Source organism: Pangasianodon hypophthalmus, chromosome 2, assembly GCF_027358585.1.
Source record: "Pangasianodon hypophthalmus isolate fPanHyp1 chromosome 2, fPanHyp1.pri, whole genome shotgun sequence".
NCBI lineage: Eukaryota > Metazoa > Chordata > Actinopteri > Siluriformes > Pangasiidae > Pangasianodon > Pangasianodon hypophthalmus.
Genome location: NC_069711.1, coordinates 2,887,165 through 2,904,426, shown reverse-complemented (window position 1 = coordinate 2,904,426; position 17,262 = coordinate 2,887,165). Strand labels below are relative to the sequence as shown.

Sequence of the window (17,262 nt, the reverse complement as noted above, 5' to 3'; positions counted from 1 at the left end):
TGCCAGCATGCCATTACAAGCTGAGCCTGACTCTCACTAAATCAAGGTGATATTTAAATACCAGTGCCTGGCATACACAGACAGAGCATTCCTCCTCTATCTTCAACTCAACATTATATACTCAGTGTCCCTGTCAAACCAAAATACAAAACCTGAACCTTGAACATTGTATACCGTCTTTCTGCATTGCAACATGTCACCTCTGTTGAAGCTCTTACCCGATCACCTTTCTGTCCCTTTGATCCAGGCAAACCAGCACTACCAGGCTCTCCCTAATAAACAGGAAAAAACATATTAAATACTGAGACGTATTAACATCTGTGTGTTTGTGTGTGTGTGCGTGTGTGTGTGTGTGTAAGTGTGAGTGTGTACTCACAAGGTCTCCTCTGACTCCAGGTAATCCCTGCAAGCCCTATAATAAAAATAAACCATATAATAAAATGTAATTTAGGTTACAAACTATGTATTATTTAATCCTGAGATATCTAATGTTAAAGGTATCTCAAAAGCAGGGTCAAAGATAACTTTTTTTTTTCCTTTTTAAACAAGAAAAAAATGTAAAAGGGTCGAACAAATAAACATGTAAACAAACAAACAAACAGACATACAGACAGATAGACAAACAGAGATACAACGAGACACAGATAGACATACAGACACACACAGACAGAGAGAGACAGACAGGCAGAAAGATAGAGAGAGGCAGACAGGCAGACAGACACAAAGAGAAATAGACATGCAGTAAGAGAGGCAGACAGAGAGAGACAGAGAGACAAACAGAGACATACAGACAGACAAATAGACAGACAAAGATTGAGACAGATAGACATGCAGAAAGAGAGACACATGGAAAACCAGATCAACTGATAGACAGGCAACCAGACAGACAGACAGATAAACAGATAGAGAGACAGATCAAATTTTATTTTTCCTTTAATATGTATTTTTCTTAACTGATGTTTAAAATAACCTCAAGACAACAGGGAAGTTAAAGTGGCATAATTTTATACAATAATTACGCATATTCATAATTTTCTGTAAAACAAACTATTTATAAATGGGCCACGTATTGTCCGTAACCCACTGCACAGCTTTTCATAGTTCTGATCATCTCCTCTTCAGGTTACTCACAGGAGGTCCTGCAACACCGGGGGTTCCTGAACGACCAGGAACGCCTGGACTCCCCTGCAATCCTGGAATCCCCTGTTAACAAACAAACAAAGAAAATTATTTGGATTAATTTGTGGAATTATTCAAATGAATTGCTAAAGAGTGTACACAGGTGTGTATGCTTTGTGTCTTTTGTGGAAAAGTGAGAAATGGATTTACATTTTATGGAAAACATAAATTAGAGTGACAGGAACATTATCTACTCAATCTGTTTAATAATGTAGATACAAATGCTCAAATGTTACAATGGACAGCTGTAAAAACCAACTGATTTAGTAGAAGGTGTTTTCATAAATGAACCTCATTCCTATATAAGGAAATTCTTTAGACCAGATTACTCTCTAATGTATAACTTGTATATGTATATGATTACTGCACCCGCAAAGGGCACCATCATTTTCAGTGAACGCAAAGACATCTACTCTGCTTTTGCAGTGTTCTGGTTTCTCCTCATTCCCACTTGTAAATCCATAATTAATAAATGTTTCCTCATATTTTCATGCTCGTTTTCTGTTGTTCCAGTCACTCGATGTTGTCGAGGAACTAGCCGAGGTAGAAGAACTGAGAAATTTATCTATTTTATTGCTGAACTCCTTTGCTAAGGCAGCGTGTCAGAATATTGAAAAAGACTATAGTAGTGACCAAAATAATAAAAGTGTACACTCTTCGTATTAGAACACAAAATTCATCTTCAGAGTTAGAACGACATTCGAAATATTAATGTGTAAAATAAATGAAAAAAACAAAAGTGGAGATTGTTCGTAGCATTTCTCATGACCCCATTTGTGAATCAAGTTTGGAAACTAGGGGTTGCTTTCTTTGTTGTAATTTTACATGTACGTTATTTTGTCAAATTTCTCTTTGTCCCCACAGTCCTGGCAACAATGCAATTAAAACCACTTAAAAAGCCTTATAAGACTGACCAAATATCCATGCTGCAAATTACAAATGGCCTAATATGATTTGTTTGCACTGAAGTGACATCTAGACTGTAGTTAAGCTAATTGTACACATTACTGTTGAACTGTCAATTCTGATTGATCAGAAAGTGAGGATTCATGTTCTATAACAGCATCTCTGACAGTCATGCAGCTGTAAATCACAGATTTATATTAAAGCACTCATTCCAATATGTTGTTTTGCTGACATTTAATGTAATTTAATTGGATAAAAATGGTGTGCTGTTCTTTAATAAAAAAATAACAACACCCTGTCATTGACTATTTTCTTCTAAAAGTAGGTCCCCTGTTTTTTGTTTTCTTACAAAGCTTGTGTGCATAAGTAGAAGTAATGCAAGACAGGCAAAACTTAACAAGCTACCAACAGATACTCACACTTTCTCCTTTTTCTCCTCTTAATGACGGTCCTGGAGGACCAGCAGGTCCCTCGGGTCCCCTGGGGCCCTCACGACCAGGTGTGCCATCACGACCCTGACACACACATTTATTAATCACAGAGGCAGAAAATCATAAAATGACGATATTTGAACATCTTTCTGTAACTCCCAGAAGAGAAATGATAAATATCTGTGATTAACTCACAGGGTCTCCTTTCCTCCCAGGCACTCCATCACTGCCTCTCTCACCCTGAACACAAATTCAGTAACATCATTTGTGGATATGTCATTTTGAACATCATCTTTTAACAATATTAACAATACTGAAGAAAAATGCCTGATTAATATTTTTCTTGACATGCAAAATTTTGAAAATTAATTTCTCAGAGTAACTAAAACACTAAAACAATTTCATCAAGCCATTTATATACAACTCACTGAACACTTTATTAGGAACACCTGTACACCTACTCATTCATGCATTTATCTAATCAGCCAATCGTGTGGCAGCAGTACAATGTATAAAATCATGCAGATATGGGCCAGCAACTTCAGATAATGTTCACATCAACCATCAGAATGGGGAAAAAATGTGACCTCAGTGATTCTGACCGTGGCATGGATGTTGCTGCCTGACGGGCTGGTTTGAGTATTTCTATAACTGTGAATCGCCTGGGATTTTCACACACAATAGTCTCTAGAGTTTACACAGAATGGTGCAATAAAGTAAAAACATGAGCAGCAGTTCTGGAGATGGAAATGCCTTGTTGATGAGAGAGGTGAATGGCCAGTCTGGCTCGAGCTGACAGAAAACTACAGTAACTCAGACAATGACTCTGTACAATTGTGGTGAGCAGAAAAGCATCTCAGAATGCACAAACACACTGAATGTTGAGGCAGTTGGGCTACAACAGCAAAAGACCACGTCAGGTTCCACTTCTGTCAGCCAAAAACAGAAATCTGAGGCTGCAGTGGGCACAGGCTCTCCAAAACTGGACAGCTGAAAACTGGAAAAAACATAGCCTGGTCTGAGGAATCTTGATTTCTGCTGAGGCTCACAGATGGTAGGGTCAGAATTTGGCACCAACAGCATGAATCCATGGACCCAACCTGCCAACAGTCCAGGCTGGTGGAGGTGGTGTAATGGTGTGGGGAATGGTTTCTTGGAACACTCTGGGCCCATTAATACCAATAAATCATCATTTGAATGCCACAGCCTATTTTGAATATTGAATATTGAGTATTGTTGCTGACCATGTGCATCCCTTGATGGTCACAATTTATCCATCTTCTGATGGCTACTTCCAGCATGACAATGCACCACGTCACAAAGCAAAACACGTCTCAAACTGGTTTCATAAGCATGACAATGAGTTCAATGTTCTTCAGTTGCCTTCCCAGTCACCAGATCTGAATCCAGTAGATCACCTTTGGGATGTGTTAGAACGGGAGATTCACAGCATGAAAGCACACCTGAAAAATCTGCAGGAATTGCGTGATGCAGCCATGCAGTCAACATGGAGCAGAATTTCAAAGACATGTTTCCAACATCTTGTGGAATCCATGCCACAAACAATCGAGGCTGTTTTGAGAGCAAAGGGAGGCCTTACCCAGCATTAGTATACTGTTCCTAATAAAGTGTTGGGTGAGAGTACATCTGACCAACACTGCAATAAAAACTCTGTCACATTATTACACATTACCTTCTGCCCTGGTTCCCCTTTCTGACCCTTTAAAAAAAGAAATTAACAATGATCACAACAGGATATTGACAACACAGGCATTATGACTTGTTTTCTCTCTCTCTCTCTCTCCCTCTGTGCGCGTGTGTGTGTGTAGTAACTTACCTGTGGGCACTGAACAGTACAACCTTCTGAATGTCCAGGACCCTGTACCAAAATACAGAAAAAAAGGCAAAATTAAATGTTTGAACTAACCTACGTTGTCTCTGGTCTTTGTTCTGCATGCCTTTGACTACATCATTTGGACACCTGTTGCAGTGCATTACGGGATTTCAGGAGTGCACTGGAAGTTCCTCACAATACTTTTAGGGATGATTATAAAATGGAAAAAGCCCTTAACTAGTGCACTATATACACTATTAGTCACTATTTGGACATATGAGATGAGTGTGTCAGGGCGCTTTCACACCTATTAGTCCGGGTCCTGAGTCCAAATCAGAGTGAAATTGATACTTCTGGGTTATATGCTATTTGATCTGGTTTGGTTTCTTACTGCACATAATTAAACAAATCAAAAGGCAAAAAACATTGTCTGAGGGGCAGAGGCCAGAGCACAGGGGCAGAGGCCAGAGCACAGAGAACATGGAGCTGCACTCAATATATTACTAGATAATTATGGAAATAACTACTTTAACACATTTTATGAATCACATCCACTGTTTATTTTCTCTTTTTGGTCATCAGTCTAAATCTCCAGAGCACATCACAGTTCCGCAGCACTTAGCTCTGTCCTTCAGAGATTCAGAATCAAATCGCTTTCTTATTCCAATCAGACCACACAGAGTTCTACTGGAACCAGACCGAGACCAAGAAGATGGTCTCAGACTGGTTGTTTTGGTCTGTACCCGAGTTCAATTTGTGTGTTCTTACCTGCACATACGAACCATATCAAAAAGGAAAAAAACACCAGGGTTTAATTCAAATGGACAAAACATATGTGAAAGCACCCTAAAAGGTAGTGGCTTACGGGTAAATAGGAAATTTGTATTTTATTGATTTTATTGACTCAACCTCACTGACAGATAGCGAGAGAGCGAGAAAGAGAGTATGAATGTAGAGGGTGTCTAACCGGTACAACAGTTCCTCTTGCAAGGCCGCAGAGAAGCTCTGCAAGTTCAGGTTGGAGTCTATAGAGATCATCTGCATCCTGAGCCTGCAGCAGATTCTGAGGGCTGCTGTCTGTAACCGCCAACAGCAACTCCTCTGAGTTTGCGCGCCCAACTCCGACAGCCAGCACCGCCACACCTGAGACACAAGAACAAAACTGAGTATTAAATGGGGTGTAATGGACAATTTGGATCTACGAATCAATTTGAAAAAGGCAACAACTGAAATGAATCAGGGTATCGCATATGAAACCTTTTCGTACCGCAGTGGTATTGTCAAATAACACATCATAATCGTATCGTATCATGTGGAAGCCCTGAGATTTACACCCCCCATATTAAACCATCTTGAGGGTCAGTGAGTTTACTTTTTTTTCTATTTATGCAAAGATTTTCTCAGTATGTCCATATTAAATTAGAGAATTAGAACCCTAAGATTGGAGATTTTTAAAAATTCAGAATCCTAAAGATTCTCTACTACTGTTCGTCCAATTACATGCATTTATTTAAATTATTTAGCTGAAGGCAGCTCATCAGACCACAGATTAACTACAGGGCTAAAGACATTAGGTCTGAAAGGACAGAGATTCCAAAGATAGTCTTTGGTAGGGTTTTCCTTTTATTTATCCTCTCTGGTCTGAATAGAAAACTGATGATATGACTTGTTTAATAAAAAAAAAGGAGATGACAACAAAAACAAACTTTAAAGTAGAGATGGCTGAGGTAAGGGAAGCCAGCCGATCACATTTTGATGCATTCCCATGATTGGCTAGTGTTACTGTGATTGATAGGGGACACAGTGTATGCTAGTCCTCCCACCAACAGCCAACTTTGCTCTTTTAGCCACAGATGGCTGTAGCATCGTTAGGATTTGAACTGACGTTCTCCGGACAATAGAATGAATGCTTTGCTGTTGCATAATATAATAAAGTATGTATATGTACATATATATATATATATTATATATATATATATATATATATATAGATAGATAGATAGATAGATAGATAATAAAATAAATCCTAACAAAAGAAAAAAGTCTCATTATATGTGCACATTTCCAGATCAAAAACTAAATTTCTTTTCCAAATCCAATTCCAATCTTTGCCATTTTCGCTAATTCCTTTTTTCTGGTATTCTCCCAATCCCGATACTGGGTATGTTGAGTAAAATAGTAATGTTAACAAAGCATAACCACTTCAATTCCTGTTATTCAAAGCCATAAACTAACTATTAATTGTTCTGCATTAAAATGTGACTGTTTTCGCTATTCGGTATTTTAGCTGCTTAGCCAGACCTCTCCAATCAAAGTAGTGGAGACCAGGGTGACGTAGATCCCAGAAACATCTGTCTATAGAACCTGCGTGCTAACTAGCCTGCTAGCCAGCTAACTTACATAATGTTAGTTATGAACAGAACAATGGCTTTTATGTAAAGAAATGTTGAGAAATATGACTCACCAGAATCCCTCAGTGCAGTCGCAGGACGCCGGATATCATCTTCAGATTTCCTATCAGCGATGATGACGACTACACCTGGAACACCAGGCCTTCGACCCGCACTCGCACTCAACAGAAACTGTCTCGTGAACGTCAAGGCCTGACCTAAACACACAAACAAAAAATGCATTTTACTTTACAAAGCTCTGGCAATGAAATCAGGGTTAAACAAACATAAAAAAAAACAAACAGTGAGTGTCATGGCTATTTGCGGCACGAAGGGTTGTTTGTATTTTTTCTCACACACACACACACACGCACACGCACCTATATTATTTCCTGGTCTGTCAGTAAATGGGGTGGAGAAAATCTCCCTCAGAAGGGTTTCGCTGTTGCTATGTCGACTGAGGAGAAAGCGCACTTTGGAATCATCACTGTAGACCACCACCGCCATCTGAAGGAATAAAGCAGTAGACAGAGCAGCATAGTTAGCGCCCACTTTACCTCACAGTAACATGTGCACGTGCATTAGAGCTGTTAAATTCCTTTAAAAAACTGTATTCCAATTTCAACTGTTTACAAACATTTAGCATTCAAATGCAGTTGCATATTAATGAGCCCACTGCACTGTAATGCCACCTACAGAGTGAAGATTAGCACTACACTTTGTGTGTCCATCACATAAACCTCAGGAAGTGAAAAGTATGAGATGGCAAAATTGAGTTTATAATAAATTTCTAACATAAAAGTTACAGATTTATTCATTCACTCATTTTTAGTAAGCGCTTTATCACGGTGGATCAGGATCCTATCCTGAGAACACTGTTATTAATATTCTAAAACAAAATTCGGGCGGCACAGTGGCGCAGCGGGTAGCGTTGCTGCCTCACAGCTCCACAACCCCATGGTTCAATCCTTGTTTGAGTTTCACATGTCCTCCCCATGCCTGTGTGGGATTCCTCCCAGTTAGACTGAATCAATAGCGTCCTTTTCACTGTACATGCTCACTACATAGGGTATAACATAACATCCTACTTACACCTACATATCTCTTTAGAATATCTACGATTATCCATATAAAGTAGTCACTATTGTATCCAGGTTGGCGTTTCACTCATTTTTAGACCCACCTGTGAGTCCCGGGCACCGATGGAGGTGAAAAATCCAGCAGCGCTCGCAAGCAGGGACAAAACAGGCTCCCTTAAAGCAGAGCGATCACGAGTGGCGGGGACCAGGAACACCACATCCAAACGCCCATCCACACACACTAAGAGAGACAGAAAATAATATGGGGCTCACTGAACAACTCTTAAACACATTACAAAACCACTAACTACAAAACAGAGCCATCTCCAAGGCATAACATCTAACATACTGATGGAAGTATGAAAGCATTGCTTTCCATGTTTATTGGGATTTCCCTACCTGTCAAATTTGGACTAAGCTGATAGACAATAAAACACATCTGGATATCTGGATAAATTCCATCAGTTCCTGCTTTTCTATTTAAACCGCAACGCTGCTGAATTCTGGATTCTGAATGGTCAGAAGGTGTTGATTAATTTTCTATAACAGCAGCTCTGACACTAGTTCAGTCTACAAACACAGGGTTATAATTAATGCTCTCTGTCCTGAAGACTTTCTTGTATTTTGGAAAACTTAAAGTTACAGCTTCACCTCTGACTGTTACAAAGCACTGATAGTGGAGACTCCTTCCATAAATGTTAAATACACTGAACGTCTCCTCACAGAAAACATCACCATTTGACATTAAATCATTTATTATTAGTCTTCAATTATGTGGACAGTCTGCCATACAAGTCCCTGTGAATGAGAGCGGCTGCGACTTAATTTTTAACGCCATGCCAGCATTAAGGGCTACATTCATGGTAGGAGCAAGATTATAAATAAATAGATGAATAAAAATAAATAAATAAATCAATAAACAACCACACAAAAGACTAAATAGGCATACAATTAATCACAATCAGATATTTTAAATAGTCAAAAATCTAGTTAAAAATCTTTACAAGTTTGAGTGGTTGTTATAGAAAATTTAAAACACCTTCTGACTGGAAGATCAGATTTGAGAATTCAACACCACCACATTATTATTATTATTATTATTATTATCATTATTATTATGTGTATTACATTTTTATTTGAATCTTATCTACTTCTAAATTTGTTCATTATAATATTGGTCTAACCTTTGGCTAGAAGTGGGAATTTTCGCTCACTGACTGACTGATTATTGAACCACGCATGCACAGGAGTTGCCCCATGCACTAGGTGGCAGTGTACACCTAAAACACTGACCAGAAATCGGAGGATAAACTCAGAGTGGCAACAAACTTCGCGACCATGTTACTTTTATTTGTATTTACTCGTTATTTGTATTCCAACACTGGAAGTAATAATTATTCACGCCTCCTGAATTAGGATTGGCTAACAGTTCTTACAAGCAGTCCACTGACTGGATAATTGAGAAGCCATATTTTGGAAAACAGACACAAATATTGGGTTGAATAAAACCTAAAACTCCAGCCATAACAGCCCTGCTTGAAGAAGAAAAAAAACACCATCAACCACCATCAAGGTGTGATCTGCACATGGGTAATTTTAATAATCTCTTTAAGTCACCCAGAAAATCAGTCTATCAACACACATCAGTCATCTGACTGAATATGGTGATAAAAAGGTAACTCCAAAGCAACAAGAACCAAAAGCTATTTAAGAATATTAAAAAGATAAGAAACATGTAAGAGGTAAGAATAAAACTGTGCAACCTGTGCGCTCTTCCACAACAGCCTCTGGGCCAGGGTAATCGTAGAAGACGGGCTGCACAGTGAAACGGTACCGACGGCCCAGTCTCAGACTCGTCACACGGAACGAGCTAGTCGTATCAGGGAGAGTGAGCGACTGGATGCTGCCTGGGTCTGAAACCAACAAACACTGTTACACACACTCAAACACACTTTAGTTTTGTTTCAAAACGCTCCATATCTCACCTCTTTCATCCTGCCATCGCAGTATGTATCCAGTGGCACCTGATAACGGTCTCCAAGTCAGCAGTACAGAATTCTGGGTAATGTCTACCACCCTGAAGTCCGTTACAGGCTGCTGCGGAGCTGAGAGAGTGAAGTATACACACACAGGTATATTAATTTAAGAACAGGCAGTGAGTGAAGTGTGAACAATGAACTGGAAAATGAGTGTTTCTGTTTTCACTCAGTACCAGTGGACTGTGTGACGGTGACAGGTTGACCTTCTCTGCCACCCAACACAGTAGCCAATCGGATGGTGTAAGTCAGTCCAGGACGAAGTCCTTCTAACGTGTACGAGGTGGCATCTCGATCAATCAGATGACTCGATTCAGTTTCACCTAAGAAGAGCAAGCATGTCATTGGACTACTGATCGGAAGGTCATGAGTTCAAATCCCAGCACCGTCAACCTGCCACTGCTGGGCCCTTGAGCAAGGCCCTTAACCCTCAACTGCTGGTATAAATGAGATTAATGTAAATCACTTTGGTAAGGGTGATAAGGGTGTCTGCCAAATGCCATAAACGTAAATGTAAAGTGTGCTGTAAACATCACAGTTGGAGCTGTTTACCTTGTGACGAGCTCCAGTAGATTCTGTATCCATCAGCTCCTCTCACTGCTCTCCAAACAATACGCAGTGACCCTGGGGCTAACTGATCAACACGCACTCCCTGTGGTCGTTCCTCATACACCGCTCCTGAAACACACACACACAGACACACATATTACCACAATCATACCTGCAAAAAAAATGAATGACATTAGCAGTCATGCATGATGTACACACACTTACCTGTGGTGACCTTGACAGAAACCGGAGGTCCTTCTCTGTTCTGTACCATAGCCACGACCTGAACATCATACTGAGCTCCTCCTTCCAGTTGCCTCAGATCCACTGATGTTATATTGCCGCCAACCAGCCTAGACTGCTCCTGCCCACCTACACAACACCCCCCACACACATACACACACATCAAATCAACAACAGGTTTATCACCATTGGCATGAATCTGATACAAGTATACACAAAATCCAGCTTGGTCCGACCACAACACATACTGGTACTATTATGGGTCTGATTTACTAGTCAAAAAAGCTCTGATACAAACATCAGATACCAGATGATACTATGTAGCATAATCCTAGTGCATGTTGCTGCGCTAATGAACAGACAACAAGAAACGACAGCGATCTGATTGTATTTCACCATTAACAATGACAATCAAAACTATGGAAGTATTTTTTTCCGAACAAATTTCAAAAGTAATTGCAAACTGCACTTGCAATTGCGTTTTCTATTTGTGAACGTATAAATTGTAACATAATTCAAACGAAAATGCAAATCAGAAACTTTTATAGGAAAAAAAAAAGAAAAATAAAAAACTTACAATAACCTAGCTGCCTAAGTGTGCCTTTTGGTATTATTACACCACTCAGTGTTTTTGAGGCTATCTGCAGAGGATCTTGACTTGGCAATATTTTCCCACTCTTTCTTGCAAAAACATTCTAGATCCTTCAGGTTTTGAGGGCATCTCCTATGCACAGCCTGCTTTAGGTCACCCCACAGATCTTTAGTTGGATTCTAAAATCGACTGGTATTTTTAGCTATTCATGATTCCCTCCTCCTTGATAAAAGCCCCAGTGCTGGCTGAAGAAAAGCAGCCCTAAAGCATGATGCTGCCACCACCATGCTGCACCATGGGTATGGTGTTGTTTTGGCTATGTGCTTTCTTTCGCACCAACCACACCTTTTGGAAATATGGAATTATTATACCTTTTGGAATTGGTCTCATCAGACCGTAACTCATTTTGCCACGTGGTTTTTGACACCCTACCCTATAGCCCAGACATGTGAAAAATATGAGAGCTTGTTGTCATATGCAGAGAGTAATTAGTATTTTTCAGATATTCCTGTAGCTCCTTCAATGTCGGCAGCCTCCTTGGTAAGCTTTTGTCTTGTCTTTTTGTAAATTTTTGGAGGGACGTCCTGTCATTTCAATGTGGTGCTCCACGTCATGTCACTGTGGTGCTCCATTTTCTCCACTTGTTGATGATGGCCTTCACGATGTTCTATGGTACATATAATGTTTTGAAATGTTTTGTACCCCTCTCCTGACCGATTCCTTTCGATAGTGAGTCCCTGTACAGGCTTTGTCAGCTCTTTGTGGACCGTGGCTTCAGCAGTCAGATGAAACCAAAAAGATGTCAAGAAAATCCTACACAAACAGCTGGTCTTTATTTGGGGTTAATCAGAATTATTTCATTGATGACAGCTGTATGATAATTACTTTTGAACATGAGACTAAATGTGGTTGTATCTTCCTGAACACAGCCAAATACCCAATTATAAATGGTGTGCACACTCATGTAACAAGGTTATTGTAACTTTTTAATTTTTGCTATTCTTCCCTAAAACGTTTGCTTGTTTTTCACTTAATTTTTACACGTTGTAATTTCACACTGAGTGTGGAAAAAGTTCCAACATGATTTATCTTGGTTTAATTTTTTTCATCTCAAAAACTTGCCATTTTAACAGTGTAAACTTTTATATCCACTGTATAGAGCCTTTAGCACATTCACTTAGTGTTCATGTGGAACTTTTGTATTATGGGCAAACATATTACCTTAGCCGATCAACTTCTTCATTAGTTAGCTCCCATTCAGGCATGTTTATTTCAGAAATACCAAAAGCAATAGAAAAAATTTGTTTCATGTTCACTTTGAATTTAAAAAAAAAAAGGCTTATGCTCACTCACCGTCAGATCTTTTCCACACCACCCTATACGCTGTTGCTCCCTGAACTCCAACCCAGCTGATCCTTACCACCTCCCCTCGAGACTCGTAGTCTACCTTAGGAACAGGCCCAACCACAACCTCCTCTGTAATTGAGGAAGGAAAGAGCAGTGTGTGTTCAACCAGATGTCAAAATTTTATTACAAAAAGCAACATATCCATTTTTACACATTTTGTTTATTTAAAAAAACATTAAATTAGACACTTAAGACAAGTATTTGAGTTTTTCCACAAATGTATAAACAATTATGTCTGCTTGTAATATTTCTCTATTATATTTCTCTATTAAAACATCTTAAGAACAAATGTTACATCAATATTTATGCAAGTAAATCTGCAAGAATTCAGACTTCTTCTATGCAGCTGCTTCATTCAGATCATGCAAATTCCCTGCATGCTATTTCACATCTCCAAGGTTGCCAGATTTTTCTTGAGTAGAAGCATCAGAAATGATGTTTTTCAAAAGTGTCTAATCAGGGATAGAGAATGTGGACTCAATAAGGAAATAGCATTGTTTTTCTTTGCTGATGTAAAAAAAGTATGAGACAATTTAAAAATAAAAATAAGACGATTATCACATGAATCACTGCAAATTTTGTTTAATTTAACAATATGGCTTCATTATTTGCTCACTTTTAAACTAGCTATTGATCCAGTACATCCAATTATTTTGCATTTACGTCTTTTTTAATCGCACGCCGACAGTTAATCATGCACACAACTTAATGAATCCGCAAGATGCTAAATCGAGGTCATGAAATAGTAATGTGTGCACAGGATATAGGCGATTATATCATGCTTCTAATTCATTATTTTGATTTGTCAAATTAATAAAATAAGGTCAATGTTTTTATTATTTTGATGAACTCTTCTGTAAAGAAAGTTTGCCCATGGTTTGAATGATAAGCTGACCAAGCACTCATCTGCTACACATACAGCTTCACTTTACGTGTTGTTCATAACTTTATCTATGAAAATATATTTTCTCCACATAAACAATGAATATAAATACAATAAATACAATATTAAATACTGATGTGAGCAGTTTCAGTATTAAATCCTCACTGTGCATGCTTAACTCAACTCTGAATACAGCCCTGCATCTTCTACTGTGATGTGTAATTAGAGATGTGTGTTTGTACCTGTCCTGGTACTCTGAGTGGCAGCTGGTCCCTCACGGGAGCCAACCAGAGCAGAGACAGATATTCTGTAGGTGGAGCCTTGCTGTAACCCACTGACGGTGTAGGACGTGACACCGGCAGATACGATCTGAGAGTCTTCCGTTCCTGCAGGTAGAAAAGACAGAATACTCAAGACAAATCCAATATGAGTACTGCAGGCCTAAATAAATACATTAGTTACAAATCTCACAGTGACTTCATTTCCTGCCTACCATCATGACGCTGCCAGGTGATTTTGTATCCCGTTGCTCTGGATACAGGATCCCAAGATATGCGAATCCGCGTGGAACCAACGTCAATAAACTGTAAACCTGTGACTGCCCCAACATAGCCATTTGTCCTGGTGGAGAGAGTGACCACGTCTCCGAGCTGACTGCCAATCATAGCAGTCACACCCACAATGATGGATTCATCAGGCTGTAGTCGTTCTATAGTGTAGGAAGTGACGCCTGCACCGAGCTCATAGAACTGCTCCGAATCTGAATGAGAGAGAGAGAGAGAGAGAGAGAGAGAGAGAGGAGGATAATCTCACAGGGACACTGTAGACTTGTACCTGCTGTAATCATGAAGACTGTCCCGTGTTCATCCCAGGACTCTGATTCACAATCTGCTCACACGGTTTTCTCAGGACAGGTATATATTAATGTGCTCCTTCTAATACATTACCGTTTCTATAGTAACAGCTCATTCACAGAGATGTGTAAGGCAGGCACTGCACATGAACAGATTTTAAAAAGTGTGTAATCGTTGATGTGATGAGGTTTTCTGTGAGGAGATGTCTGGAAGGAGTCTCCATGGTCAGTGTTTTGTAACAGTCACAGTTTCCCTGTAACACGATGAGCTGTGCTTTTTTTTGTCTTACTAACTTCGAAAGAAAGAAAAAAAGCGAGGCTGATGAGAGAAAGACTGTTTACAGCTGCTACAACATAAGCATTAACAGGAACCTGTTTCACAGACATTCCAACACATTAACTATAAACAGATAAAAAGTATGACATGACTTTTTGTAATTAATAAAAAAAAAACTGCAAGCTTTGGCAAATTGCTGTGGAATATGTGAATTATATATTCAATGTATTTCATATACTTACTGCTGCCTTGTCTCCAGGTGACTCTGTAACCTGTAGCCTCACTGACCACATTCCATGCAATCCTGATCCGTCGACTGTTGACATTCACTACGCGCAGGTTCGTCACCTTGCCCGGAATTTGTGCTGTCGTAAAGTCTGTTATGGAAACACATCTGTCAGGAATGTAATTATTCATCCATTCATCAACCGATCCACCGCTATGCTTCTCAATACCGCTTGTGTGCAAATCTATATATACAGTATATTGCCTTTCCCCCACAAGCTGAACAACCAAGCAAAAAAAATTATAGTCTGAGACCATCAGAACAATCAAATTAGTCCTGTGCTGCAGAGATTTCATATCAAACCACCTACATCTGATCTACCTATTCTAGGACTTCAGAAATGATATTAGAGTTAGATATATAGGATTAGAACTAGTGTTGGACCATATTACAGAAACTTTATTTAAATGCTATTTTCAATATTCTTCACAGTAAAGGTAAATATGCATCATTTTTATGGAACTGGGGTACTATTAGAAGACTTTTTGATGACTTTAAAGACTATGGAAAAGATTGGTTTAAAACAAACAAAATACTTTTACAAATTTAAGTCATCAGAAAATATAAACCGCAATAAAACAAACCAGAGAACAAATCAACTTAAAATAAAGTGGACAATTAAGAGATGATATGCGAGCTATCTGAATCCCCATGGCTGTGTGTTCACATACATTTGCAACAATTAATTCTTAAGACTTTTGTAGTTTTACTCAAAACCTTTAAACCTTCACATACTTATACACACATAGGGGCAATATAAATTCACCACTCCCCTCACACCCATACCAATTATCAATTAAGCATCAGTAAAAAAAAAAATAAAAAGGAAAAATTGCAGCTCTCAAATCTGCATAACAAACAAAATATAGATGAAGAGCTTCAAAGGTTTCAAAGGGTTTCTGGACTGCTGCTGGACTGGTTTGTAACGCAGAACTGCTTGATTTCTCACAATTTCTTTTGTTGTGGGAACTTTGTTCTCTGGATTGTTTGATTTCAGCTTTTATATGAACAATGAAACAAAAAAAAATCTAAAATTAAAAATGTACATGTGGAAGATCTTAAATTTGTAACCAACTCCAGTAACACTTGATTTGATTAAAAAAAAAAAAAAAAGAAAAGAAAAATAAAAAGTTTTGGTTTTACTGCATTTCCATTTCATATCCATACTCATCTGGTTTAACAAAATATCATTAGATGAAATTTTCGGACAGTATTACTCACACCTTGCAATACAACGATAAACAGAGTGACATAAAGCAATGAAAAAACAGCAAAACAAAAACTTCTATTATTTTTATGCTCAGCTGAATGCTCATTGTCTGAGCTTGGACTGAGGCAAAGACATCTTTTTGAGGTTTAAAATTCAAAGAAAAAAGGAAGATGGAAAACTCTAGACCACATGTTTGTTTATGCAGGATGCTTCATCCTGTTTACCCACTGTGATGTAACATGACTAAACACACAAGCAGACAGACAAGCAAGCACGCGCACACACACACACACACCTGGTGTGATGTAGATGGTTGCCGGAGGTCCCTCAGTGTAGCCCACCAAGGCAGTCACACTCACAGAGTAAGACACACCTCCTGTGAGGTCACGGAGGTCAAACGTCGTCTGATTTCCATAAACGACACGTTTTACCTCCGACCCAGCTGGAGAGGAAGATACAACAAGGCATTAACACACACGACGACAAAAAAGAAAAAGAAAACAGAGACCAAAAGTTCACAGAAAGAAACCTCACTAATAAAAGAAGCATCATTAATAAAATCTTTGGCTGTATTAACACTACTATTAATTATTAATATTCATATGATCAAATAATTAATAATTAGGATCCAGTGATATTTGTTAGTAACATTCTGTATATTCTTTTTCTTACTCTCCGTGTTGAGGACAAGGATGTTGTACTGCGTTGCCCCGGCGACCCCGGTCCATGCCAGCCGTACGGCGCGTCCTATAATCTCCACCACTCGCAGGTTGCTGACTCTACCAACCAAAGGTAACGCTACACACAGTATTCACACAGTAAACAACTCGGTGCAAAATACAACATATACACATGCAATTACAAATCCAACAGTTCACATTTGCGTCATCACCACCACCAACATCATCATCATCATCACCAACATTATGCCTGACAGATTTCAAAGAAAACCTTTTTTTTTCTTTTTAACTGATTAACTCCTTTTGGACTTTCACAAAGGCATTTCTACAATACGCAGTATGTATCACAATTTATATGTTTGTGAATAATTTCTTAGAAACACACTACTGAATTTTTTTAAGCCTGTTCAATGATACTATATTTTAA

The 17,262-nt window shown here is 38.8% G+C and overlaps 1 protein-coding gene across 5 annotated transcripts in view; it reads right to left on the bottom strand.

Moving 5' to 3' along the window:
- Positions 1-17,262, bottom strand: part of col7a1 (collagen, type VII, alpha 1) — a 103,976-nt gene that overhangs the window by 55,477 nt on the left and 31,237 nt on the right. For all 5 annotated transcript variants that reach the window (XM_053229084.1, XM_053229088.1, XM_053229090.1 and 2 more), the window contains 22 exons: positions 16,828-16,953; positions 16,451-16,597; positions 14,902-15,036; positions 14,023-14,289; positions 13,772-13,915; positions 12,593-12,715; positions 10,630-10,776; positions 10,408-10,533; positions 10,032-10,178; positions 9,805-9,924; positions 9,583-9,732; positions 7,924-8,060; positions 7,121-7,247; positions 6,815-6,958; positions 5,318-5,493; positions 4,354-4,395; positions 4,210-4,236; positions 2,712-2,756; positions 2,505-2,600; positions 1,132-1,203; positions 377-412; positions 219-272 (listed from right to left, as the gene is read on the bottom strand). In XM_053229084.1, coding sequence (XP_053085059.1) covers positions 219-272; positions 377-412; positions 1,132-1,203; positions 2,505-2,600; positions 2,712-2,756; positions 4,210-4,236; positions 4,354-4,395; positions 5,318-5,493; positions 6,815-6,958; positions 7,121-7,247; positions 7,924-8,060; positions 9,583-9,732; positions 9,805-9,924; positions 10,032-10,178; positions 10,408-10,533; positions 10,630-10,776; positions 12,593-12,715; positions 13,772-13,915; positions 14,023-14,289; positions 14,902-15,036; positions 16,451-16,597; positions 16,828-16,953 — 2,588 coding nt within the window. The remainder of the gene's footprint in view (positions 1-218; positions 273-376; positions 413-1,131; positions 1,204-2,504; positions 2,601-2,711; positions 2,757-4,209; positions 4,237-4,353; positions 4,396-5,317; positions 5,494-6,814; positions 6,959-7,120; positions 7,248-7,923; positions 8,061-9,582; positions 9,733-9,804; positions 9,925-10,031; positions 10,179-10,407; positions 10,534-10,629; positions 10,777-12,592; positions 12,716-13,771; positions 13,916-14,022; positions 14,290-14,901; positions 15,037-16,450; positions 16,598-16,827; positions 16,954-17,262) is intronic.